Source organism: Bos indicus, chromosome 22 (assembly GCF_029378745.1).
Source record: "Bos indicus isolate NIAB-ARS_2022 breed Sahiwal x Tharparkar chromosome 22, NIAB-ARS_B.indTharparkar_mat_pri_1.0, whole genome shotgun sequence".
NCBI lineage: Eukaryota > Metazoa > Chordata > Mammalia > Artiodactyla > Bovidae > Bos > Bos indicus.
In genome coordinates this window covers 51,469,095-51,495,335 of record NC_091781.1, presented here as the reverse complement: position 1 = coordinate 51,495,335, position 26,241 = coordinate 51,469,095, and the positions used below count along the sequence as shown (strand labels likewise).

Genomic DNA, 26,241 nt, shown 5'->3' with positions numbered 1-26,241 from the left:
GCTGAGAGAGTGTCGGGCTGCCTGGGATGAGGTACTGAAGACAAAATAAGGCAGGTTGGTGCCCTGACAGGCTAGACCATGCGGGCGTGGGTTGTGACAGCACAGTCCCGGGCTGCTCGGTGCCTGGGGGTAGGTACGAGATGTGTGTGTGGGGAGATGACAGTTCAGTTTTGACCCTTTTGGTTGAGGTGGGCCAGAGGGATGCTGGTCTCTGGGTGGGGCTCTGGGCAGTAGGCATTGTTAGTGTCCTGCTCAATCCTGTCAGTGGGCGGCTGCCCTGAGGACCCTCAGCTGTTGGGACTGTGGGAGGTAGATGGTAATGGCTCTCAGGTCCCTTCACAGCTGCCTTCACAGCTTCCCCCTCCCCAGGAGATCCTGGGATACTCTGTCTCCTCTGCACTTGGCCTGTGTAAGTGACTGCCTGTGAAGGGGACATGAGAGCCCAGCTCCCTCCTCAGTGAGTCCTAAAGCAGGGATGCAATGCCAGTTCCAGGGCTTTTGGGGTGAGGTTTAACCTCGTCCCAGGGTAGAGCGCCTCTCTGAGGGAGGGTTCGGGTCACCCTGCTGAGTCTGCCATTTCCTAGTGAGGGGGGTCCTTGATTGAATGGTTTACCTGTGGGTCTCATTTTCCTCATCAACTGACCTACACAGAGAGCTGGTGGGTGTTCCCAGAGGTCTGGGGACACTGTTTGGGACTGGATTCTGGTTCTCCTTGCCCCAGAGTCTCATGGACAGGAAAGATGGCTGGGAGGAGCAAAGGAGGGGGCAATGCAGGATCAGGGCTCCTACTAGAGTTTGTTGGGGTGAAACGTGCACGCCTGTCTCAAGGTTCAGATGCGGAGTGGGGACATGCCGGCTGGAGACAAGGGCTGTGCTGTCTTTCCTGAGAAGACCTCAGCCCTAACAGGCTGTGAGGACTAAGCCAGAAAAGCTGGTTGCTCAGGGCATGGAAGACATGCTCCTCACCATGAGAGGTGCCATCAAGGACCACACTGAGGACCCTACACAGAATTAGGGAGGATGGGGAGGGGACTTCAGTCTGAAGTGTGAGCCAATGCAAAGGCCCAGAGGCAAGATAGCACAGGGAGGGTTTCAGGCTTACCTAATAGCCAGTAACCATGTGTATTGCTAGTAATTTTCTATTGTAATCACCTCGCTTTCCTTCTTTGACTTGGGAAAAGGATACAGCTTGACCAAGAGGCCACTGGGGTAAGACCTGGGCTGTGTAACCAGGTTGCACCAAGGCCCACCTGTCCTTCTCTCTCCAAGGCTGATGTGTAACCAGCACCTTCCATCCAGCTGCCACTTCCGAGGGGCCCCAGCCAACTGCCCAGAGTCCCAAAGGTCAACACATGCCAAGAGCTACCCCTGGCCTCCAGTCACATGGCTATCCCAAGGCAAGCCTTATTAGAATTAGCTTCATGGTCCCTGAGCCCCTCTAACACTTTGGCTGCTTATAGCTCCCATCTGTGCTCTCTCTACCACCCAGCACCAGCCCTCAAGCCTGGTGTCTCACCCACACGACTGGACATGGAGTCAAATGAGAAGAAACTTTCTCAGGGCTGTGAGAGCCAAGAGGAGGAGATTCTGAGTGTTCTTAGAGATCAGGGATGCCTTTCCAAGGAGGAAGGCCAGGGCAAGCAGAGGGACCAGAGGCACAGTTGGGAGGTGAGCTGGAGGCTCCGACGGGCCCGAGTGATCGGGGTGGCCTGGGACCCAATACCTGAGGCCTGTAGGGTGGGGAGTGAGGACAGTAAAGAGACCCAAGCATCCAGACCCTAATGCCCCTGGCTCAAGGAGGTGGGTGAAATACCCAAATCAGTGATTTGCAGAAGCCCCCTAGACAATGGTATGGAGGGTGGACAGTGGTCAGGGAAGAGCCAGGAACACAGAGGAGGACTTTGGGCATTCTGGCTCCCCGTTGGAGGAGAGAAGACGGGGTAGGACCAGGGAAGGAGTGGTACGAGGTCTAGGAGTGTCCTCAGGCAGAAGGAGCAGGTAGGGCTCCCAGGCTTCCAGCTCAGGGTCCTGCGGCAGCACCCAGCCAACAGCTCAGTGCGGACAACCAGGGTGTTCATGGGAGTCTTGAACCCAGAGCCATGTGTGCACGAGAACTCGTGTCTTGAAAAGGGAAGGGACAGCCCCTGGAACATGTGAGAACTGAGAGGAGAAGCAGCCCGGATGCACCCGAGCCAGCCCTGCCTCCTAAGAGGAGACTCCCTGGAGGAGACTCAGCAGAACCCACAGAGGAGGGGACCCAGGAGAGAAGCGACAGGGGAGAATCAGTGTTTGGAGGACAGATGGACTCTGCAGCCTGTGAAGATAAAGATAAGGCTTTAGTGCGGCCCCTGTACTTAGGGAGGGCTGTCCAGCCTGCGATGGCCTGAGGGTGAAATAGAGCAAAGAAGCGTGCAGATGACCATTTCTCAGGGCAGATGAGAGGCAGCCAAAGCAATAGGCCAGGTTTGGTAGGTTCTGGGGCCAGGACATTTTTAGACTGAGAAGAGCAATGCAGAGGAATCCAGGAGAGGAGACAAATGGAGCTCACTGTATGAGGGCTGGACACAGAGACGATGGTGTGGCCCTGTGTCTACCTAGGGACTGGCTGGTGTGTACATCTTGAGATGTAGTACTGTCATCCACTCACCAAATGTCAAGTGACCCTCTACTGGGTTCCAGGCAGTGCCAAGAGGTGGAGGCTGACTGCTGAATACACTCCTTTACCCCGGATCCTCAGGAGCCCATGGTGTGGACTCAGAGGGGATGTAGACAGTGCCTGGTCCCTCCCTCTCCTCAAGGACTCAACCCCTTTGAGCAACCGTGCCTGTGACACTTCCCACGGACCCCAGGAGAGGCCGAGATATTGTCAGGGAGATGGAGAAACCCTTTCGTCACCTTGCACAGGGGCCTCCCTGACCACTGCCCAGAAATCCAATGAAGCAACAGCAAAGCCTGAGTCAAGTCCACCTCGCACCTGGGAGGAGGCCAGGGATGGGGCGGGTCAGGTTGAGTCTTTGCATCAGGCCCAGGCTGAGCATAAAAGGAGGGTCCCTCAGGTGGGAGGAGGCAGACTGGGCACCATGGAGACCCCGAGGGCCAGCCTCTCCCTGGGACGGTGGTCACTGTGGCTGCTGCTGCTGGGACTAGCGCTGCCCTCGGCCAGCGCCCAGGCCCTCAGCTACAGGGAGGCCGTGCTTCGTGCTGTGGATCAGCTCAATGAGCAATCCTCAGAACCTAACATTTACCGTCTTCTCGAGCTGGACCAGCCTCCTCAGGATGTAAGTCAGGGAGGGGGCTGGGGAAGGGACCCTCTGGGTGGAGGAGCAGAGACACAGAGCAGAGAAGGAAGCCTGAGCCCAAGCCCAGTCTCCCCACTCTGATCCTCGAGCAGGATGAAGACCCAGACAGCCCGAAGCGGGTGAGCTTCAGGGTGAAGGAGACCGTGTGCTCCAGGACCACCCAGCAGCCCCCCGAGCAGTGTGACTTCAAGGAGAATGGGGTGAGCCTGGGGGCTGGGGGCACAGGAGGCTGCTTCCCAGATTGCTGAACAGGGGGCTTCGAGCAAGGTTCCCAGCCCCTGGTGTGAGGCTGGGAGCTTATGGCCTGGGGGTGGGTGGTTCCACTTTGACCTTGAGCCTCCCCTTCCAGCTGCTGAAACGCTGTGAGGGGACAGTCACCCTGGACCAGGTCAGGGGTAACTTCGACATCACCTGTAATAATGTAAGTGGCCCCTTCTGTACTGTGGGAACTGCTGTGCCGGTGGGTTGTGGAACTCCCTTTGGACCAATGACCCACTGCCCCATCCAGGGCAGAGAAAGACTCTCCTACCCTGCCCCCTCCCTCCCCGAGCCCCAGATCTCCCGTCCTGGCTGTGTGTCCCTTAGAGCAGTGGTTCTCTCCTGGGGTCCCCACCCAGAGAACTTGTCAGAAAGGCAGATTCTCAGCCCCACTCAGGCCACCTGAGTTGGACTCTGGGGTGGGGTCTGACCATTTGTCTTTTCCCAGGACTTCCAGGGATTCTGACTGTGCTAAAGTTTTGAGAGTCACGAGCCCTCAACCTCTGCTCTCTTCCAGCTTTGCTGGGATGGGCTTGTGACTCTGGGAAGCCCTTGTCTTCCTTTAGTCTCTTCATCTATTTCTGAGTGTGGGGATTCCACCTCATGCTCCAAATATCACAGCCAGAGGTGAACTTGTGCCTGAGGATCCTGGTGTGACCCTGAAACAGGAAGGGCCAGGTGGGGAGGGATCTTGGGTTGATGGTGATGCCGTACCAACAAGCAACCTGTGTTTTTCTTGTTTCACAGCACCGGAGCATCAGGATTACAAAGCAGCCATGGGCACCACCACAGGCAGCCCGATTATGTCGCATTGTAGTGATAAGGGTTTGCAGATAATCAGCTCTTGTAGATTTCTGTCATAAGCCAGCAAAGAGTCCTAAGGGTTTTCTTACTCTGCCTCAAGCTACTGGATCTGAAAAATAAATTCTTGTGACATGATATCCTCCAGGTCTCAATTTCATTGTCTCCTCTCCTCACAGTTATCAAGAAAGAATCTTGAACTATTTCATGTCTCGTGTGTGTGTACCCGTGTGTGTGTGTGTCTATGTGTCTGTGTGTGTGTCCATGAGTGTATGTGTGTGTGAGATCACTCCTGTGAACACAGAGAAGGGTGAGGGCCCTGTTCCTTCCACGCGGGAGGCAGTAGCCTCAGGAGCTCCAGGACAGCGTCTCCATCCTTGGGCGCCTCCCGAACACTTCACCCGCCCCACTCTGCCCTCCTCCTCCAACACCCAGTAGGACCTAAGGAGACCTGCTGTGTGTGCAGTGCTGGTGGGAATGCTGCTCCTGCTTGCATGGAGCTGACAGTCCACGAGGGCCCATGCTTGTCACCTTGTGAAGCACTCAGAGAGACGCAGTTGAGTCTCAGGGCTCAGCCTGCAGGTGCAATGCCCATGAGTCTCATGGACATGACGCTGGCTGGGAGGAGCAGAGGAGGGGGCGATGCAGGATGGGGGCTCATACCTGAGTTTGCTGGGGAAAAGGTGCATGCGGATTTCTGAAAGACCAGGTGTGGAGGCGGGGGCAACCACTCTAAGATGAGGACTGTGATGTCTTTTCTGAGCAGACCTCAGTTCCGACAGGCAGTGAGGACTAAACCAGGAAAGCCGGAAGCTTTCACCTTTCGCATCACAGGAAGTACATCCTGAGGACCCGGAAGTGGACCCTCCTAAGGATCAGGGAAGGACGGGGGAAGAGGGCTTCAGTCTGAAGTGTGTAAGAGTGAAAGGCCCAGAGGCAGGAAAGCAAAGAGAGGATTTCAGGGTTACCAGAACCTGTCACTACGTGTATTGCTGATTATGCTCTATTGTAATCAAGTCGCTTTCAGCCTTTGATTTGGGAAAAGGATACAACTTGACCACAGTGCAGGGTCAAACCTGGACAAGGAAACCAGGGTGCCCAGAAGCCCACCTCTCGTTCCTCTCCAAGGCTGAGTGTGTAACCACCACCATCCATCCAAGCTGCCATCTTCCGTGGTGTCCGAGACAATTGTCCCGAGTCCCAGAGGCCCACAGAGGCCATGAACTACCCCTGGACGGCAGTCACGTGGCCATCCCAAGGGAAACTGGATTAGAATTTGCTTCACGGCCTCTGGGCCCCTTTAATATTTTGGCTTATTATCTGTCCCAGTTGCACTCCCTCCACACCGCAGCGCTGGCCACTCTGCTTGGTGACTTGTCCAGATGACTGGACATGGAGTCACTTGGGGGTCAAATTAGAAGGGATGTCCGGAACATTGATGTCCTATGTCAGAAAAGAGGAGGAGGTGCCTTCTTTGCCTGCAGATCCCTGCAGGCTTCCCAAGGAGGTAAAGCAGTGCAAGCAGAGAGATATCAGGGGCAGAGATGTGGGGAGGAGCAGGAGGCTCTGAGTGGCCTGAGGGATTTGGGTGATGGGACAGCCTGACACCCAAGGCCCGCAAGTCTGGGGTAAGAAAAACTAAGAATAGCAACTGTCTAGGCCCTGATGCCAGGGCGGGGGGTTGTAGGCTGGGGAGGCAGGAGGTGAAATGGTCAAATGGGCAGTGTGTTGGAGCCTTAGAAAAATAGCATGGAGGGTGGACAGTGGTCAGGGAGAAGCTGGTATTCGAGGAAGGTGGAGTCTGGAGGTTGCGGCTTCCCTGAGAGGAGAGAAGACAGGGTAGGCCCAGGGCAGGTGTGCTGGGAGGTCAGGGGAGTGTCCTCAGGAGGAAGAAGGAGCAGGTGGGGCTCCCATGCTTCCAGCTCAGGGCTCCTGTGGCAGTACCCAGCCAACAGCCCAGTGCGGACAACCAGGCTCTTTATGGGAGTCTTGAAACCAGAGGCAAAGACCGTATGTGTGTGATGGGCACTGGTGTCTTGAGAAGGGCTGTCCCCAGGAATGTGTGAGGAGTGGGAGGAGAAGCAGCCCGGATGATCCTCAGCCAGCCCTGCCTCCTAAGAGGAGGACTTAAGAGGAGAGTCCTTGGAGAAGAGTCAGCAGAAGCCCCCAGGGAGGAGGGGACCCAGGAGGGCACAGCAAGGGAGAATTGGTCAGGGGCAAGTTCAGGAAGACAGAGGGTCCCCAGAACCTGTGGAGATAAGACAAGGCTTGAGTGTGGCCTCTGGATCTAGGGAGGGCTGCTCAGCCTGTGATGGGCTTGAATGTAAGCCAGCAAAGAATTGCTGGAAATGGTGTAGGTAACACTTCCTCAGGCTCTGTTGGGGAGGGGCCAGGACAACACACCATGTTTTGTGGGGTCTGAGGACAAGACGGTATTAAACTGAGAAAATGAATGAAGAGGAGTCCAGGAGAGGGGAGAAATGGGACTCACTCTCTGAGGCCTGGGCACAGAGTAATAGATAGTATGGGCTTTGTGTCTGCCTAGGGACTAGCTGTGTGTGTAAGTCTTAAGTTGTGAGTAGTACTGTCAAGCATCATTAAATGACTCCCTATTGGGTTCTAGGCAGTACTGAGAGCTGAAGGTTGAGTGCACAATACACTTCTTTATCCTGAATCCTGAGAGACCATAGAGGGGAAGCCGAGGAGATGTAGACAGTGCCTGGCCCTTCCGTCTCCTGGAATACTCAATCCTCTTGGGCAAGCCTGCCTGTGACACTTCCCATGGACCACAGCAGGGCCCAAGACATTGTCAGGGAGATGGAGAAACCATTTCTTCACCTTGCACAGGGGCCTCCCTGCCTACTACCCAGCAATCCCATGAAGCAACAGCAGGGGCTGAGGCAAGTCCACTTCACACCCTGGGAGGAAGGCAGGGATGGGGCGGGTCAGGAAGAGTCCTGGTTGAGCCTTTGCATCAGGGCCCAGGCTGAGCATAAAAGGAGGGCCCTTCAGTCTGAGAGGAGGCAGTTTAGGGACCATGGAGACCCAGAGGGCCAGCTTCTCCCTGGGACGGTCGTCACTGTGGCTACTGCTGCTGGGACTAGTGGTGCCCTCGGCCAGCGCCCAGGACCTCAGCTACAGGGAAGCCGTGCTTCGTGCTGTGGATCAGTTCAATGAGAGGTCCTCAGAAGCTAATCTCTACCGCCTCCTGGAGCTAGACCCGCCTCCCGAGCAGGATGTGAGTTGGGGAGGGGGCTGGGAAGGGGATCTGTCTCCTGACATCCTCGGCACTGTTGCCCTCTTCATTAAGGCTGGTTCTCTTGTCAGGAAGGCACTTTTCCCACTACGTGGGTTCCCACCTCTTCTAGGAAACCCTCCCAGACCTGGGTCATCTCCCAGCACCAGGCTTCCTGTCTTAGCATCTCTGCTGTGGGAACAGGCACCCTGCACACCTGGCTCAGGCTCCCTGGACTTCTGGGAGCTCCAGGGATGGAGGGGGTCACTGAGGTGACTTCTCTGCTAAAGTCCCCCCTGAACCTCGGTGTCTCTCTGCCAGGGGGAGCTCCGTCAGCCTGGAAGTTCCAGTGACAAGGGCTCTCCCTTCAGGCGGCCCTGACCTCCCTCAGCCCCTCTGAGGGGAGGCGCTGCCATCAGCGCTGCTGTGAGGGCCGCTCCTGCTCTCTGTGTGTCCATGAGGCCGGGCACGGGCTCTGTCCCCTCCCCTGTGCTCCCAGCACCAAACCCAGGGCCGGACACACAGGGGGCTGGAGAGGCTGCCGTCCGGGTTGGGGGCAGGGAGACAGATCAGAGAAGGAAACATAAGCCGAGCCCAGTCCCCCCACTTTGATCCTTGACCAGGTGGAGCACCCGGGAGCTCGAAAGCCTGTGAGCTTCACAGTGAAGGAGACCGTGTGCCCCAGGACAACCCCGCAGCCCCCAGAGCAGTGTGACTTCAAGGAGAATGGGGTGAGCCTGGGGGCTGAAGGAGCAGGAAAATGCTTCTCAGGGAGCTGAACAGGGGGCTTCTGGGAAAGAATTGCAGTCCCTGGAGTGAGGTGGGGTGTGGCTGGGAGATATTGCCTGGAGTTTCTAGTTTGACTTCAAGCCTTCTTTTCCAGCTGGTGAAACAGTGTGTGGGGACAGTCACCCGGTACTGGATCAGGGGTGATTTCGACATCACTTGTAATAATGTAAGTGGCCCCTTTTGTACTGTGAGGACTGCTAGAGGGGTGGGTTGTGGAATTTCCTTTGGCCCAATGACCCACTGCCCCATCCAGGGCAGAGAAAGGTTCTCCTACCCTGGCCTCTCCCTCCCCCGAGCCCCAGGTCTCCAGTCCTGGCTCTGTGTTCCTTAGAGCAGTGGTTCCCTACTGGGGTCCCCAACTGGGAACTGACATAGAGGCAGATTCTCAGCCCCACTCAGATCTCCTGAATCAGACTCCTGGATGGGGGGCAGCCTTTGTATTTTCACAAAGCCTCCAGGGGCTTCTTTCGATGCTGAAGTTTGAAACTCATTGACTCAAATCATGAGCTCTCAACTCCTGGTTCCCTTCCAGCTTTGTTGGGATGGGCTTGTGACCCTGGGAAGCCCCCTGTCACCTAAGGGACTTTGGTTTGCTTATCTATCTGTGGTGTGTTGATTTAACCACAGGCTCCAAACATCATATAGGAGGTAAACTGGGGCTCCAAGCTTCCTGATGTGGCCCAGGAATCGGAGTGTTCAAGTGGCAAGGGGTCTGGTTTTAATGCTGAGCCAATACCCCAAAGCAACTATTTCCTCCTGGTTCACAGATTCAGAGTGCGGGGCTATTCCGCCGGCTGAGGGACTCAATCCGGAGAGGTCAGCAGAAAATCCTCGAAAAAGCAAGGAGAATTGGTGAGAGAATCAAAGATATCTTCAGGGGATAAAGTCCTTAGGATCAGGTTATCCTGGCTCAGATTTCTGAACTCTGAAAAATAAATTCTTCTAAAAACAACTTCATCAACATTCAAATTCACTTCTCTTCCCTCTAAGTCTTACCAGGACCAGGTCCTTAACTCTGAGAGTCCTCTTGAGTGTATGTGTGTGTGTGAGAGAGAGAGAGACAGACAGAGATCACTCCTATTAACTCCCAGATGGGTGAGGCAGGTCTCCTTTCAGGAGGGTATGCGGTTACAGGGATGTAATGACAACCATAGCTAACACGGATGTATGGTATATTTGAAAGTTGTTAAGAGAGTAGAGCCTAAGTGTTCTCATCACAAGGAGAAGACCTCATTTGTTTTTTGTATCTCTATGAGATGACGGATGTTAAGGAAACTTACTGTGGTACTCATTTCACAATATAGGTAAGTAAATTCGTTATGCGTACACTTGAAATTTGTAGTGCTGTATGTCAATTATATCTCAAATGAAACTGGAAAAAACATTTAAAGAGTGTGAAAGGATTATTACAGCAAAAAGTTTGTGAACCGCTACTTAGAGAAACTCTCCATGGGTGTGCAGGGAGACATATATGATAATCCAATTGGAGTGTTGGTCTGTTTCTTCAATAGATACCAAACAGCAGTGAACACAAATAAACGGATTACCGTGTATCATTGAAAAACAAAACAAAACAAAAAAATTGTGCAAAATGAGCTAGTAAATATGTAATAAGGCTACCTATATAATGTCCAAAAGCGTGGAAACAATACTATGTTTTGCTTGTGGGTACTGGTGGTAAAAACAAAAAAACGTGCTGGAACACAACTGAGCAGGTCAACGCGCAAGGACAGTCCTCATCCGTTCCACTAGAGTCGCATTCTGGCCCCAAACTACGCTTCCCGGCAGGCTGCGCGCCGCGCCGTGACGCACTTTCTGCAGACTCACTTCCTTGCCTTTGCGTTGTTCGTTGGTAGGGCAGGGCCCCCGCTATCTTTTAGCAGCTGGATGCGGTTGCTGGTAACTTTGATGCTGCCGCGTAGCCCAGCCGGGAGCAGATGCGGACCTCGCGGGAGCAGTTCCTGGGCTTGCCCGTGAACTGTGAGGTGGACCAGCTGGCCAAGTACTAGGGCAGGAAGAGAGCGACCGCCCCACCGCACCACCTCCCCGGGTGTTCGGACCTCAGGCGCAGGCCTGGCGTGGGCCTGGGTGTCGCGGGGCTGATTTCCTAAGGAGTTGTGGAGAGGCGCGCTGAGGATGCGACCACCTCTCCCAACTGCTTGCCTTCCTTGTGGGTGGGGCGGCGTTCCCTCCCTCGTTGTCCAGTACCCTGTTCTTGTGGTTTATAGCTACCTCCCCAGAGTCCCTGGCCTCGCCTTCCGCCGCGGGGGTCCTGTCTGCGCCGTCCACTCCAGCGGCAAATCCGCTGGCGGCGAAAATTGAGCGCTTGAATTGTGGCGAGTGCTACTGAAGAACTACAGTCTTACGTCCTGTTAATTAATATCTAACTGAATAATGAAGAAGTCTAGAACTTGTTTTTCATCAGACACAAGGTGGTTGTTCAGTCGCTAAGTCGCGTCCGACTCTTTCGACCCCATGGACTATACCCCATCACGCTCCTTTCTCCATGAGATCTCCCAGCAAGAGTACTGGAGTGGGTTACCATTTCCTTCTCCAGGGAATCTTCCCTACTCAGGGGTCAAACCTGTGACTCCTGCATTGGAGGCAGGTTCTTTACAGCTGAGCCACCGGGAAAGCTCCCGACACAGTTATTATTTTGCTGAGACTACATTTCGCTTTAACCGTTTTTTTAACGTCTTTTGAAATGTGCTGTAGGTGTGCAAAACACATCTAATGTCAAAGAGATAACGGGGGTCGGGGGAGGAGAACCTAACCTATTGATAACCATTTAACATTGCATATGTGTTGAAATGATAATATCTTAGATATGTAGGGTTGAAGAAGTGAAGTTAGTCACTCAGTGTTGTCCGACTCTTTGGGACCCCATGGACTATTTAGTCCCCCAGGCTTCTCTGTCCACGTGATTTCTCCAGGCAAAAATACTGGAGTGGGTTGCCATTACATTCTTCACAGGATCTTCCCAACCCAAGGATAGAACCCAGGTCTCCCACATTGCAGGCAGATTCTTTACCCTCTGAGCTACCAGGGAAGCCCATAAAATTAATTTCACCTTTTAAAAAACTATTTGAGATGGCTGCTATGGAATTATTTTTCCCCAGTGGTGCCGTGTGGTATGCGGGAATCGGGAATCTTAGTTCCCAGACCAGGGATGGAACCCGTGTCTCCTGCGGTGGAAGCACAGAGTCTTACCTCTGGGACCGCCAGGGAAGTCCAGGAAATTTAAAATTACGTATGTGGTTGGCACCGTAAATCCTATATTGCTCTTGGATAGCGCTGCTCTGGGAGAAGGGATATTTCTGCATCTGACAGAGCCTTCCTGGGCTCTTGGGGATGCTTCCTAGAGGAGCTGTTGTGTCTGGAGGGCGTTCTTACCCTGTCTTGTCTGAAGGGGGTCTGGTCTACCACATTTAATGTTACTTTTGGAGGTTCCTGCAGAATGGCTTTTTCAGCCCCTCTTCCCTAGCCACCAGGCACCTTCCTGGGTTGGGTTGTGCTGTAGAGAGAAAACGAAGGACCCGATGGTGACCTGAGAATGTGAGATGGGAGGAGGATGCATCTGTCACGACCAAATGCCTGCTGGTACTCACGTTTTCTTTTCTACCAAAGTAAAGAAGATTCTAATGGTTTTAGAAGCCACGTTTGCAATTTTAATATATGCTGAACTGCCATGTAGTTTGTAGTTTGTGCCCACCAATTATTAAAGAGACATTGTTTTCTCATTGACTTGAAATGCCATATATTCCACATACTACGATTAGGTTGTCCTTCATTCCACCCACCCATCCAGCCAGCCATTCATCCTTCTTCCTCTGCAATAAAAAGTGTAGATATGACCAACCTATGATTGACCTGGATCATGAGGGAGGGAGGACGTTATATTAAGTATAATATGTACAAATATATAAGTAGAGCAGAATAAGGGGGATCCAGAGTGCCAGGGTGTAGAGGCAGAGTTGGGCGATCAGGGTTGGCTTCTGTGAGGAACTATGTGTGAGCAGAAGCTTGAAAGAGGTAAGGAAGGTATATATGTGGGTGTGGTGGGAGACTCTTCTGGGCATGGAAACAATCAGTGCAGAGATAGGAAAGTAAGGAGGCCAGCGTGATCAGAGTACAGAGAGCAAGGAGGAGAAGAAAATATTAAAAGAGGCCCCTCTGAGTCCTGCAAGTTAAAAAATCTTAAAAGTGTAACTAGATCTTTCAGTTCTGTGTATTTAACTGATTCTTTTTACTATTATTATCTTACTTTAGCTGGGCTGAGTTTTTGTTGCAGCACACAGGCTTAGTTGCTCCAGGGCAGGTGAGATCTTAGTTCCCTGACCAGGGATTGAACCTGCATTGCAAGGCGGATTCTTAACCACTGGACCACCAGGGAAGTCACCAGTTTTGTGGTTTATAAGTGCTACGGTCTACAGGGTCACAAAAGGGTCGGGCTTAGTGACTAAACAACTGCAAAGTTATTTGATATCATAAATCACATTTTTGTTCATTTATTGAAAACTTGAAACTGCCTCCATTGGTAGATACAAAGTTATTCTGGATATTCCTGAGCTCTTAAGACTGGTAGTTTCAGAGTTAAACATCAGTTTCTGTCAGAAGCTTTTTTAAGGTTTTTCTCTATTTGGCATAGCTATGAATTAAATAGTTCTGATTTGTTCTATTCTTTTCTGCTTGTATCTGTTTGGAACTGCTTTCATCAGTTTAAATTGGCTCCACTTCACTCCATTTAGCTTCTCACCTAGTTTCTCCATCTGTCTCAGTGAAGACTCACCCATTTAAATTTGCATTCAGCTAGCCAGTGTAGTTTGGACTTGTTTTTATCACTATGCTCATGCATTTCATTGATTCTGAGAAGTATATTACCTCAAGTTATTAATAAATTAATCTTTTACATGGAAACTTTGGATCATATTGGATCCATTTCAGGCTTTATACTGTTCTGCTACATTTGATTTATTCTTCCTTTTCTCTGTATATCTTTGTTCTTTTATTGCTAAATTATTTAAAACAAATCCCAAATAATGTGATATATCACTCCTAAATATATCACAATGTAGCTATAACAAATAAGGATTTTTAAAAAATATATATAACCACATTATCAGTAGTGTCTTAGTATTTTCTAATAGTTGGCCTGTGTTCAAATTTACCTGATCATCTCAAAGTCTTTTGTGAATTTGAATCAGGATCTTGACAAGATCCACACATTCCTTTTTAAAAAAAAATGTTTCTTAACCCTGTATCAATTCTTCATCCCTCTTTTGTTTTTTTCTCTCCAGGCCATGGATCTATTTATAATGCTCTGAATCTAGAATATAAATCTCCTTTAGATAATATTGTAAAGTAGTTTTCACATAGTAGATTGTAAATCAAGGGGAAAATTGTTTTGAACTTTATCACAAAGTATTCATCAATATGAAAGGCATGGCAGTTCCATGGTGGTTCAGTGCTTAGGGCTCAGCACTTTTACTGCCATGGCCTTTACTCGGTCTCTGGTTTGGAACTAAGATCTCGCACACTGCTTGGCATAGCTGGAAAAAAAAAAAAAAAAAGAAAACATTACATCATCAGTGGCATTGCTGGCTGTAGTATTTGAATTCCTACCCATACAGCACACCTGTGTCTGTCATCAGACGAAGGTACGCATCATCAATAAGGCACATCCATGTCTGTCTCCATTTGTAACTGTGAAGTGCCTATAGCGATAAGCGTCTGATTATTTCACTGTGTCTCCTAATGTAGTCCTTCCAATAAATTCATATTAAAAAGCATAGTATTTTATTGTGAATTACTTTCCTTTATTTCTCTTTTATATTTTGGGTTAGGGCACTATTTTTAAAAAATTCTGTGTGTGGGGACATTTTATTCAATATGAATCTCATTTCGAGACAGTAAATGAGATGTTACAAAACACAGACTATGAGAAGGAGCCTTTGATCCCAACAGTGTTGAGAACAGAACATGTGTCTGTCTTCTGTCTAAGCTTTCAAGGTCTTTCTTAATTAACTCTGCTCCTGTCACCCGTTCACTCAAAAGTATTCATTAACTATTAAATGTTAAGTCCAGCTCTGTGTTCTTGGGATGTACCAGTAGTATATCTGGGAGAAGGGTGTTCCAGACATAGGAACCTGTCAGTGCACAGCAGCAGGACAGAGGTCAGTGCAGCTCAGACTGGAGTGAACAAAGGTAGAGTATGGATGGAGTCAGAAAGCCGATAGGTTATGAAAGAATGTAGAACCTAGTGGGCCCCTCTCAGGGCTTGGCTTTTACTCTGAACATTATGGATATATATATATTCATTTATTTTTGGGTGCACTAGGTCTTCACTGCTGCGTGGGCTTTCTCTAGTTGCAGTGAGTTGGGGCTACTCCCTAGTTGTGGTGCACGGACTTCTCATCGAGGTGGTTTCTCTTATTGTGGAGCATAGGCACACGGCTTAGGGTTAGGGCTTCAGTAGTTGTAGCTCCCAGGCTCTAGAGCACGGGCTCAGTGGTTGTGGCACATGGGCTTAATTGCCTCACAGCATGTGGAATCTTCCCACCAAGGATCAGACCTGTGCCGCCTGCATTGTCAAGTGGATTCTTTACCACTGGACCACCAGGGAAGTCCTGGATACATATACATTCTTTCATAAAGTGAACAGTTCTATTGCTTAGAAATGTGCAATAAAGAAGGAAGAGATTGGAATTAGCTTTAGTCACCTGTTCCCAACCCATTCTTCTATTTGTGATCCCAGACAGAACTCTCATGGCTCCAGAGAGTACTTCCTTTGGATCAGTGCGGGTCCTGACTTGATTGGGCTCAGTAGACCCTCTAGAGCAACATGTCTTAGCATCCTTCATTCTGTCCTAAGAGAGTCAGTGAAGTTGGACAGATAATGAATGGGGAAATTCAAATGAGGCTTCACATGTGCTCTGGTTAGCCATTATTCTCCACTATCTTCTGTATTAGAGACATCCAGACTGAGGGACTCCTCTATCAATCTACTCTTTCTTTTCATAGAAAAAGTCAGAAAGAATGTCCCCATATTTGTCACGAAGATTGTTCTCTTGTTGGAAACAAACTATTGTAGCTTATGTGTCCGTGTAACTGGTTATGGCCTAGAAGATAATTTTAGTATAAGTGCAGATGCTTACAGAGCTGACGATGCCTCTGATGTTTACTTGGAAGATTCCTTTTTGGGATAATATATAGAATAATAGGTTCTACTGTGAGGTTTTTGTTTTTTGTTTTCTTTGCTTGATTCAAATAAAATATGTAATAAGTAAAAATTGACTAACGGGTGGTCCAGTGATTAAGAATCCACCTTGTGATGCAAGGGACACTGGTTCAATCCCGGGTCCAGGAAGATCCCACATGTCGCAGAGCAGCTAAGCCTGTGTGTCACAACTACTGAGCCTGTGTTCTAGAGCCCACAAGCTGCAGCTGCTGAGCCCATGCACTGCAACTGCTGAAGCCCGCATGCCTAGAGGCCATGCTCTGCAACAAGAGAAGCTGCCACAATGAGAAGCCCGCCATGCTGCGATGAAGAGTAGCCCCTGCTTGCGGCCACTAGAGAAAGCCCGTGTGCAGCAACAAAAGCAGCAACAAAGACCCACCACAGCCTAAAAATAAAATAAATAAATCTTAAAAAAAATTTGACTGTGGTACATAATCTGAACCTAATCATAAGAAAATGTCAGGAATGTTCTATACATATTCTAAACATGAGAAAGATTTTCTAAAAAAAGAACTCTGTTCTTCAGAAATGCCAATCTCATGAAAGAGACACTAATGGAAACTAAGGAAACATAACTAATTATAATATGATTGTAGACAATCCTGTACTATAGGGAAAATGCTGCTGCTGCTGCTGCTGTTGCTAAGTCGCTTCAGTCGTGTCCAACTCTGTGTAACCCCATAGACGGCAGCCCACCAGGCTCCCCCGTCCCTGGAATTCTCCAGGCAAGAACACTGGAGTGGGTTGCCATTTCCTTCTCCAATGCACGAAAGTGAAAAAGTGAAAGTGAAGTCGCTCAGTCATTATTGGATCAACTGACAACTGGAATACATACGATAGTCATTAAGTTAAAATGAAAGTTGCTCAGTCGTGTCCGACTCTTTGCAACCCCATGGACTATATAGTCCATGGAATTCTCTAGGCCAGAATGGGTGGCCTGGAGTGGGTAGCCTTTCCTTTCCCTTCTCCAGGGGATCTTCCCAAACCAGGGATGGAACCCAAGTCTCCCACATTGCAGGTGGATTCTTTACCAGCTGAATCACAAGGGAATACTGGAGTGGGTAGCCTATCCCTTCTCCAGGGGATCTTCCTGAACCAGGAATTGAACCAGGGTCTCCTGCATTGCAGGAGGATCTGATAGTTGTTAAAATATTATATAAATGTTAAATTTACCAGAGTTGATAACTGTATTGTGGTTATGAAAAAGAATATCCCTACTTTTGTCAGACACACAATGAAGTATTTATAGGTAAAGAGCATGATTGTATGCACTGATTCAAAGAAAAAAATGTATGTACATACACGTGTGCTAAGTCGCTTCAGTCGTGTCCGACTCTGTGTGACCCCATAGACGGCAGCCCACCAGGCTCCCCAATCCCTGGGATTCTCCAGGCAAGAACACTGGAGTGGGTTGCCATTTCCCTCTCCAATGCATGAAAGCGAAAAGTGAAAGTGAAGTCACTCAGTCGTGTCCGACTCTTATCGACCCCATGGACTGCAGCCTACCAGGCTCCTCCATCCATGGGAGTTTCCAGGCAAGAGTACTGGAGTGGGGTGCCATCGCCTTCTCTGCATATACGTGTACACACACATATATAACACAAATTTTAGCAATAAGTAGTTTGGGAAAAGGGTACAGAGCTGTTCTGTGTACTGTCCTTATTCTTGCAACTTTTCTGTATGTTTGAAATTATTTCCAAATAAAGAGTCAAAAGGGGTTGAAGGAAATACAGGTCTGGTGAAACTTGCCTTGGAGAGACAGACATTAATGGTTGTGAATGATGAATGGACTATAAGACATTATGACAAGGAGGAAAAGCCTAGCTAACCCTTCCTGTGATTACCCTGACTGAAAACTCTTTCTTCAGATTCAAAGCCACAAATCCATCCCTGGCCTCTCTGTCCTCTGGCAGTCAGCAGATTCTCAGCCAGCATGCTCTCAGCAGTCATCCTATTTCCAGATTCATGTGCAGGAAATCAACACCAACCAGGAGATCCTTGCCCAGTTGAGTAGCAGCAGTAGCAGCAACAACAGTCTGATAAAAACTACTGGGGGGAGGGGTGGTGGTGGGCAAAGCAGAACATCAAAGAGTGAGGGTCTCTACCCCTTCGTTTTCAAGTTCCAATGGCACTAGGACTTCAGTGGTTTTCTCCAGCCCACCCCAGGGACCACCAGTAAACTCTCAGGGAGCCAACTAAGTGTTGAAGGTGCAGCTCAGTCTAACCCAGAGGGTAATCTCTGGGGAAACAGACAACGTTCCCGAGAGGGTAGAAATCTCAGGATCTGGAGCAATCCGGTTTGTAGAGTGTGAACTGGATTTTAGCCAGAAGTCAAACCTCTTCAGATGCAGGCTGTCATGGGGAGGGAACATCTTCCGTGTGCAGAGTGTGGGTGAAGCTTTAGTCGGAAGTCATATTCATCAGCCATCGGAAGACACACGGGGAAAAGCCTTAAATACTAGGGAGCGTGAAAGTGAAGTCGCTCAGTTGTGTCCGACTCTTTGCGACCCCATGGACTGTAGCCTATCAGGCTCCTCCGTCCATGGGATTTTCCAGGCAAGAGTGCTGGAGTGGATTGCCATTTCCTTCTTCAGGGGATCTTCCCAACCCAGGAATCGGCAGATGCTTTACCATCTGAACCACCAGGGAAGCCGTAGGGAGCATAGGCCAGGCTTTTTAGATGTTTCCCCTTAAAACCACCAGAGTACACACTCAGGGGATAAAGTTTATGTGTGCTTTTAGCCTCAAGTCACACTGCATGAGAGGACACACACAAGGGAGAAGCCTTTTGTGTGGGTGAGGTATTAGTGAAAAGTCAGACCTCATTAAGCACCAGAGGATTCACAGAGGACATAAACCTTACGTGTGGAGGAACTGTGGCCAAGACTTTAGGGTGAAATCACACCTCAGGACACATTCAGGTGAGAAGCCTTTTGTTCACAGGGAGTGTGGGTGGGGTCCTAGTGTGAAGACAATCCTCAACACACACCAGAGGACACACTCGGGAGAGGAGCCTGATGAGTACAAGTATGTGGACAAGGCTTCAGCCTTCCTTCTCTGGCTATTTCTCTCTTTTCTTGGCTTGTGCGAATATTTGTTTTCATAAGTTCTCTATATAAATTGAAGCCATCTCACTTTCAGTTTGTAGATTGTCATGCTAATGCTCCCTCGTGATTCACACCTCCCTGCATCTGTGCCTGTGCGGTTGCTTCCCACATGGACTCTGGGCTTGGCCATGTGACTTGCCTTTGTCAGTGGGGTATCAGCAAACATGACTCAAGAGGAAGCTTGATAAGTTCATGAATGGAGGCCTGCTTTCCTGCAACTTTGAAATAACCATGCAAAGAAGCAGCTCAGAAGGAAACACCACGCTGGACCCAACTGCTGAACGCAGCCATGTGCGTCCAGGTGAGCGCAGCAGAATCACCCAGCAGATCCACAGACATACAAGTTCAGTCATTATTGTTTTAAGCCATGAAATCTTGAGGTGGTTTGTCATAGTAGTAGGTAACTGTCATCCTCAGCTACAGCAGAGACATGGCTACCTTTAGTGGCTCTGTGCAAATCAGAAAAAAAAAAGAAGAGTCATAACAATATGCCGTTACTGGGCAGACATACTTTTGCTCAAACCAAAGGTGCCCCTTTTTCCAGGATGCAGGCCTATGCCAGGGGCCTTTGTGCTCTATGTAAGCTGCACGCTGCGTGACCCTCCTGGGAGATTTTGACACAATTCTCTCTTCACTTAGCATAGACCAGAAACTTGACTTAGGACAGGTTTAATTACTCCAGTTAAGGGGAGAGAGAGAGCACCTCGAGTAGTGTTCCCAGCCTTTTTCAGTAGCATACTGACTTTTATTAAGGAAAACAGACCAAACATGGCTAATACAGAGTCACTGCATTTTTCAGGCAAGTCAGCTCGGCAAGCTTCTCCTTGAAAATGATAAACAGTTCTCAGAAAAAAGAGGAGCCATCATTCCTCTGAACCACCCACGAGCATTCCAGAGAAGAGGTAGATAGTGAGATTCTAGAAGAGGTGGCAGTGAGGAGCCTCTCGCAGGTGGTGGTGCCCAGCAGAGATGGCACAAGGAGCCCCAGGCCTCCCTGGTCCTAGAAGAATGCTCTGGGACCAGAGGTCTGTGAGAGAAGGTTGGGCAATGCCACCAGTCTTCACAAACTGACAGGCCTGTGTCAGGCTGGCCCCAGGCCTCCTGAGGGAGCAGCAAAGTGGATGCCACCCTCGGGACTGTAGTGCACAGGGCCACAGCGCAACTGGGGCTCCTCTTCCTCGTACCATCGCTGTTCACTGAAATCCGGGAAGAAGGCTGCAATCTCTCTACTGGCTGAAACCACAGAGTCTGTAAGGGGAGGAAAAAAAGAGAAGGGATTCTCATAGGGAGTGCAGGGCAGAGGCAAGAAGCGGTCATAATCGGGTTCAGAAACCAGAGCCTGTCCTTCTCCCATTCCTAAGTCCTGGGCCACATCTGGCGAGGTCACCACAAAGGGCCAACCGGGAGGAAAGCTCCCTGGGGGACCTGCCTTTCAACCCCACCATCCAGCCTGCCCACCATCCTTGAACCAAATTCCCTTATTAAAACTGTGGACACAGGAGGCAGCCTCACCTGAGCCGTGGGTTGTGTTACGGGTGTCGGTGAGGCCGAAACTCCCACGAATTGAATCTGGGGCCACGTGGCGTGCTCGAAACACTCTGGTGGGGCCCATCACGGTCCTCCAGAGCTGGATGGCGTCCTTGTGGGCGAGGATGTAGGCTCGGATCGGCCCACTGTGAACCAAGGGAGCACATGTCAGGAATCTGGCTCTGCCTTCAGGAGGGCACACTGTGAGCAGGGCCCAAAGGCACACTGGACATCCTGAGAGTCTCCTTGCCTTTCTAGCTGAGTACTGCTTCCAAGAGCTGATAGAAGGCTGCTGATGAAGAAGAAAGGCCGCCAAGACAGCAGAGTTGTTAGGAAGCATTCAACAACACTCTTCTACAGCCCCTGGATCAGTAAGCACCTCAGAACAGGTGGCCACAGGGTCAGTGTCAGCCCGAGCCCACATTTCTTCAGACCCTAGACACTGCTTACAACTTTAAAGAGTGGCAAATAAAATTAACAAATCTACTTAGGGGGGCAGGGAAAATAAGTCTCAGTGGATGAAGATGTGGGAACCAAAATGAGAAATACCTGGCCATGAACTCCACCAGCCGCTGATAGAAAAAACGCCCTGCAAGGAGAGAAGACCTCCATTAAGACACGGTGCCAAGACAACTTTTTATACTCCTGCCTCCCTAGAGGAGGGAATAATCACTGTTTTAGAGAAAGGAACAGGGAGTCTGACTTACCTGGGTCTGAACCCAGGCTCTCCAACTTACCACCTGTGTAGTTTCAGGTAAATCAATAACTTCCCTAACTTAGTTTCCTAATCTGTGTGCTGGGGACATAATACCTACCTCATGGGGTTTCTGGGAAATTAAATGAAATCATGAGCCTTTGGACAGTACTTGACAGAGTTTTTTGTTAACTAGTGATATTACTTTCCCTAGTGGCTCAGATGGTAAAGAGTCTGCCTGCAATGTGGGAGACCCGGGTTCAATTCCTGGGTTGGGAAGATCCCCTGGAGAAGGAAATGGCAATCCACTCCAGCACTCTTGCCTGGAAAATCCCATGGACAGAGGAGCCTGATAGGCTACAGTCCATGGGATCGCAAAGCGTCGGACATGACTGAGCAACTTCACAATCAGTGATATTATCAGGATATAAAACTAAATTTCTTGTTGGTACCATGAGGTAGGACCCTCCTAGAAAATATTTTAAAAACATTGATAATCATGAAAAGTTTGTGTTATCAATCCACTCTCTAGAAGACTGGCTGAATTTTACAGTTGGTAAGTACAGTAGTCATGTATGGATGTGAGAGTTGGACTATAAAGAAAGCTGAACGCCGAAGAATTGATGCTTTTGAACTGTGGTGTTGGGAGAAGACTCCTGAGAGTCCCTTGGACTGCAAGGAGATCAGACCAATCCATCCTAAAGGAAATCAGTCCTGAATATTCATTGGAAGGACTGATGCTGAAACTCCAACACTTTGGCCACGTGATGCGAAGAACTGACTCATTGGAAAAGACCCTGATGCCAGGACTGAAGGCAGGAAGAGAAGGGGACGACAGAGGAGATGGTTGGATGGCATCACCAACACAATGGACATGAGTTTGGGTGGACTCCAGGAGTTGCTGATGGACAGGGAGGCCTGGCGTGCTGCAGTCCATGGGGTCACAAAGAGTCAGACACACTGAGCGACCAAACTGACGTCAGTGAGAACCTGACTTGGGTGTCCATGTGAAATCTTTCTAGGGATAGAGAAGCCTCCTGCTCAGAGGACTGTTGGCTCCTACCTTCATGCTCTTGGTAAAATTTCTGGCAGTCTTCCTTTCTCCACAGAAGTTCTCTCATTCGCACAATAAGGAACTTGTTGCTCAGAATCTGCTGATGAACAGCCTGGATAAATGCCACCCCAAAGATAAAAGTCAGTGAAAGGGAGCATCTGAGTGAACAGGAGACCCAGGCTAACCAGAAAAACCCTGGGGACCCTTTAGAGCCTAAAACTTGAAGAAAAGAGACACCCTGTTGCTATCTTGAAGATGGGAGTAAGTCATGTAACGAGGAATGTGAGTAGTCGCTAAAAACGGTAGTCCCCACCTGAAGGCCAACAAGGACATGGGGACCTCAGTCCTATAGACACAGAAATCAAATTCTGCCATTCTGAATGAGCTTCAAACTGGATTCTTCCCCACACCCTGGAGATAAGGGCCCAGTCAGTTGATACCTGGACTTCAGCTTTGTGAAACCCGAAGGAGAGAACCTAGCCCTTAGCCAAACCTACTGGACCTCTACATTCTAGAACTGTGAGGTAATGAATGCTGTTTTAAGCTGCTAAGTGTGTGGTAATTTATTAGGCAGCAATAAAGAACTAGGGCTTCCCAGGTGGTACAGTGGTGCAGAATTTGCCTGCAATGCAGGAGACACAGGAGACTAGGGTTTGATCCCTGGGTCAGGAAGATCCCCTGGAGGACAAAATGGCAACCCACTCCAGTATTCTTGCCTCGAAAATTCCATGGACAGAGGAGCCTGACACACCATAATCCATGGAGTTGCAAAGAGCCAGACACGACTGAGCGCACATGCAATAGACAACTAGTATATATACCCTGTCTTGAGGTTTGGTTCTTCTTACTGTATTAGAGCCTTTAATTATTTCAAAAAATATTTTATTTATTTGTTTCTTTGGCTGCATTTGGTTTAAAGAATCTGCCTGCAAGGCGGGAGACCTGGATTCCATTCCTCGGTTGGAAAGATCCCCTGGATGAGGGCATAGAAACCCATTCCAGTATTCTTGTCTGAAGAATTCCCATGGACAGAGGAGCCTGGGGGGCTACAGTCCATGGGGTTGCAAAGAGGCGGACATGACTGAGTGACTAAGCACAGGATCTTCACTGCTTCATGCAGAATCATTCGTTGTGGCCCATGGCCTTCAGTAGTTGTGGCACATGGGCTGAGTTGCCCCATCTTAGTTCCCCAACCTTAGTGGGATCTTAGTTCTTTGATCAGGAATCAAACCTATGTCCCCTGCATTTCAAGGTGGATTCTTAACCACTGGACTACCAGGGAAGTCCCTCTTATATTTTATATCTGCCTCAGTTCTCCAACAGATCTTTCGTCTCCTTGGGGTCAGTGTCCACGACGTCTAGCTTTGCCTCCACACCATCTAGCACAGGACTGTGCTGTCAGTCTTCACAAATGGCCCTATGGCACCTGAAACAGAAGCAATGCCCAGGGCATACAGTAGAGGCTTAGGACGTGTTCTTACCTCCAGAATCAGGGGGTGAGCAACTGCATCAGGCTTGATTAGGGCCAGAGTGAGCTGGAGAGCCTGCGGGCTCCGCAAGATCGAGGTCATCTCCCTCCTGCCATCAGAGAGCCAGATTAGAGACTCATCAGTGTTGCAGTCCCCACCCTTCTTACTCTGGAGCCATGCAGTCTTACAAGTCAACTAGGGCTCTCACTTCTGACATTAATAAAGCACATGACAGTTACTTAGTATTTAACTGCCCATTGGGATCATGGGATTGAGGGAAAGGAATAGTACAGGGGCCTTCAATTTACCCACTGGGGGACATAATCTTGCTAATGCAACTGTAACCCTGCAAAGGAGTGACCCATTCATGAGAAGTTCAAGTTTAAACATTACCTGTCTCTGCCAGTACTCCCTTCACTTCCTATCTTTTGTGTTTTACAGAGGATTTACAATTTACATTCCTATAGACTCTAGCCACAAGGGTAGGGTCACACAGTGCTCTCCCATCAATTCTAGAATTGCAAGACTGGATGGACAAGAATTGGGATGTTGCCAGGATACCACCCCCTCTCACCTCCCCCGCCCCCGCCACTGCCTATGTCTGCTGGATACATACAATTTCTATTCTAATGTTACAGATAAGTCAGGATCTACCCTGGCCAAATCAAACCCTTTAATACACTTGCTGTCCTCAATGACAAGGCTTGTTGTTCAGTTGTTAAGTTGTGTCTGACTCTTTGTGACCCCATGGACTGCAGCAAGCCAGGCTTCCCTGTCCTTCACCATGGCAAGGCTTGCAGACATGCAACTCGAAGGTCAAAGACAAGTTGTACTCATTTTGTAGCTGAAATGCCTGGCACAAAGACGCTTAATCAATTCTATTGACCAAATGAACCTATATAGTCTTATTCTATTTATCTTTGTATATCTACAGTCTAATCATGGTGTATGAGCTCAATAAATAATTGTGGAAATGCTATAAAAAACATAAAAGTATTTTAAACTGGACTAAGAAAACTTGAGATCTCTTCCAACTTTGAAATTCTATTTACATGTAAGAAACTGATCATCTCTGCAGGTCTGAGGAGTAGTTCTCAAAGATTATCTGGGTGGAACCTCTAAATTTGCCAGTAAATAGAGAAGGCTTCCATGAACACACACAGTCTGGACAACCATGTTATTTCTCTTAGCCCGAAAGTGGCACATTAAAGGCAGTGCTAGGGTCTGGCCCAAACAGAGAAACACTACCAAGGTCTTTCCTACTCATGCCCTTTCTACAGCATTCAGGCTGATGCTCCAGTCGATCCACAAAGCTAACCGCAGCCTAACCGGTACAAGACCAGCCAACTTAGTTTCCCTAACATCCCAGGCGGTGAGTAACCCAAAAGTGAGCAGAATCTTGTCATATTTTTAGGGAGAGATATCCTTGCCACCTCACCTTCCTCATCCTCCATATCCACCATATCACTAAGTTCTAGCAATTTTGCCTCACCAGTGTGCTTCCAATCCATACAGTTCTCTCCTTCTCAGCTGCCACCACCCCAGTCCAAAACATCATCAACCCTCCCTGGACTTATGCAACAGCCTCTTTAATGATCTTCCAGTTTCTACTCCTGTTCCCTCTACAATCTGTTCTCCACACAATAGCCATTGAACTAAAAATGCAAATCTGATCATTTCCCTCCTTAACCCTTCAAAGTGTACAAAGTGTACTTTTATAATAAAACCTGAAAGCCTTGTCATGTCCTACTAGGCTTTGAGTGATCTGATCCCTCATCTAGAACTCCATACACCTTAACTTGCTTTTGCTCTAGCCTCATGGGCCTTGCAGCTCCAAGACTTTCTGGCCTGACAGCCAGAGTTTTCACAGTCCAGAATGTGTTCCCGCTGGTTATCTCCTACTCACCCACTAGATCTTAGTTCGCCTGCCCACTCTCATGGCTCCTTACACGTCTTCTTCACTTATCTCTTCCCCACTAGATGGTCAGCTCCATGAAAGCACCGATCTGTTTTGCTCGCCTCTGTATCCTCTGTACTGCAGAGTGCCTAGCACACACATGGCTCTCAACAGTATTTGTTGAATCAATCAGTGAATGAGTGATTCAGCTATTCCAAGGCCAGAATGCTAGAGGCTATCCAGGGGAGGGCATGGTTCCTTTTCTAATGCCAGCCAAGTCACGCTTGTCTTGGATACTGGTTTACAACAAAGAGGAACAGGTCGGCAAACTTGCTCAACGTAAAAGTCGCTCCTTTAAGAGACTTGTAAGTTTTAGAAGTTCCTTGGGCATTTGCCTTCACAACAGAGGCTCCTATTTCTCCGCTTCCTGGAGGGTGCCAGCCACGCTTTCCGTCCTCCCAAGCTCATCATCACCTCGGCTTTCTGCCTCCAAAACCTGAAGCCCCACCCTCCAATCCCCCAAGCTCACAGCCTCAGTTCTAGACACCACCCTCTTCCCCACCCTGCTCTTCCATTTCTCCAGGCCTGCAGCCCTGCGGTTTTGGCCCCTTGTACAGAGGCCTAAACCCACTCCAGATTCTGGGCTATTTGGGAGCCCCGGGTGGAGTTCGGATACGAGTCACCTGGTCCTCCCGCCGCGGGACCCGGCCACCAGGCACTGCAATAGCTAGCCCTTAGGTCCAAGCGGGGTCCTTTAGGCATTCGCCCGGGCAGCCCTCTTCGGGGTCCTTGCTGTGCGGCCCGGGCGGGGACGAGGTGCTGTGCCAGCCAATCCGGAATGTCCTGCAGCAGGAGGGCCCGCCTCCCGGTGGCC

General features: G+C 49.5%; 3 protein-coding genes across 5 annotated transcripts; 2 read left to right on the top strand and 1 right to left on the bottom strand.

Annotated features, from left to right (window-relative positions):
• The first annotated feature begins 2,640 nt into the window (after window positions 1-2,640).
• On the top strand, window positions 2,641-4,492 carry LOC109575954 (cathelicidin-1). The gene is made up of 4 exons (XM_070776768.1): window positions 2,641-3,278; window positions 3,392-3,499; window positions 3,649-3,720; window positions 4,305-4,492. The coding sequence occupies exons 1-4, from the start codon at window positions 3,081-3,083 to the stop codon at window positions 4,392-4,394; spliced, it is 468 nt and encodes a 155-aa protein (XP_070632869.1). The 5' UTR covers window positions 2,641-3,080; the 3' UTR covers window positions 4,395-4,492.
• A 2,902-nt stretch (window positions 4,493-7,394) lies between these two features.
• Window positions 7,395-9,334, top strand: LOC109575968 (cathelicidin-7). Its single transcript, XM_019984225.2, has 4 exons — window positions 7,395-7,596; window positions 8,217-8,324; window positions 8,477-8,548; window positions 9,150-9,334. The coding sequence occupies exons 1-4, from the start codon at window positions 7,396-7,398 to the stop codon at window positions 9,264-9,266; spliced, it is 498 nt and encodes a 165-aa protein (XP_019839784.1). The 5' UTR covers window position 7,395; the 3' UTR covers window positions 9,267-9,334.
• A 10,101-nt stretch (window positions 9,335-19,435) lies between these two features.
• On the bottom strand, window positions 19,436-26,148 carry NME6 (NME/NM23 nucleoside diphosphate kinase 6). Of its 3 annotated transcripts, none has more exons than XM_019985056.2 (6): window positions 26,051-26,148; window positions 23,483-23,579; window positions 22,011-22,113; window positions 20,803-20,842; window positions 20,239-20,399; window positions 19,436-19,974 (listed from the first exon to the last, which is right to left on the bottom strand). In XM_019985056.2, the coding sequence occupies exons 2-6, from the start codon at window positions 23,570-23,572 to the stop codon at window positions 19,808-19,810; spliced, it is 561 nt and encodes a 186-aa protein (XP_019840615.2). In that variant the 5' UTR covers window positions 23,573-23,579; window positions 26,051-26,148; the 3' UTR covers window positions 19,436-19,807. The 3 variants fall into 3 exon arrangements, with proteins under 3 accessions (XP_019840615.2, XP_019840617.2, XP_019840616.2); XM_019985058.2 differs by lacking the exon at window positions 26,051-26,148 and adding an exon at window positions 25,930-26,045; XM_019985057.2 differs by lacking the exon at window positions 26,051-26,148 and adding an exon at window positions 25,377-25,882.
• Between the last annotated feature and the right edge of the window lie 93 nt (window positions 26,149-26,241).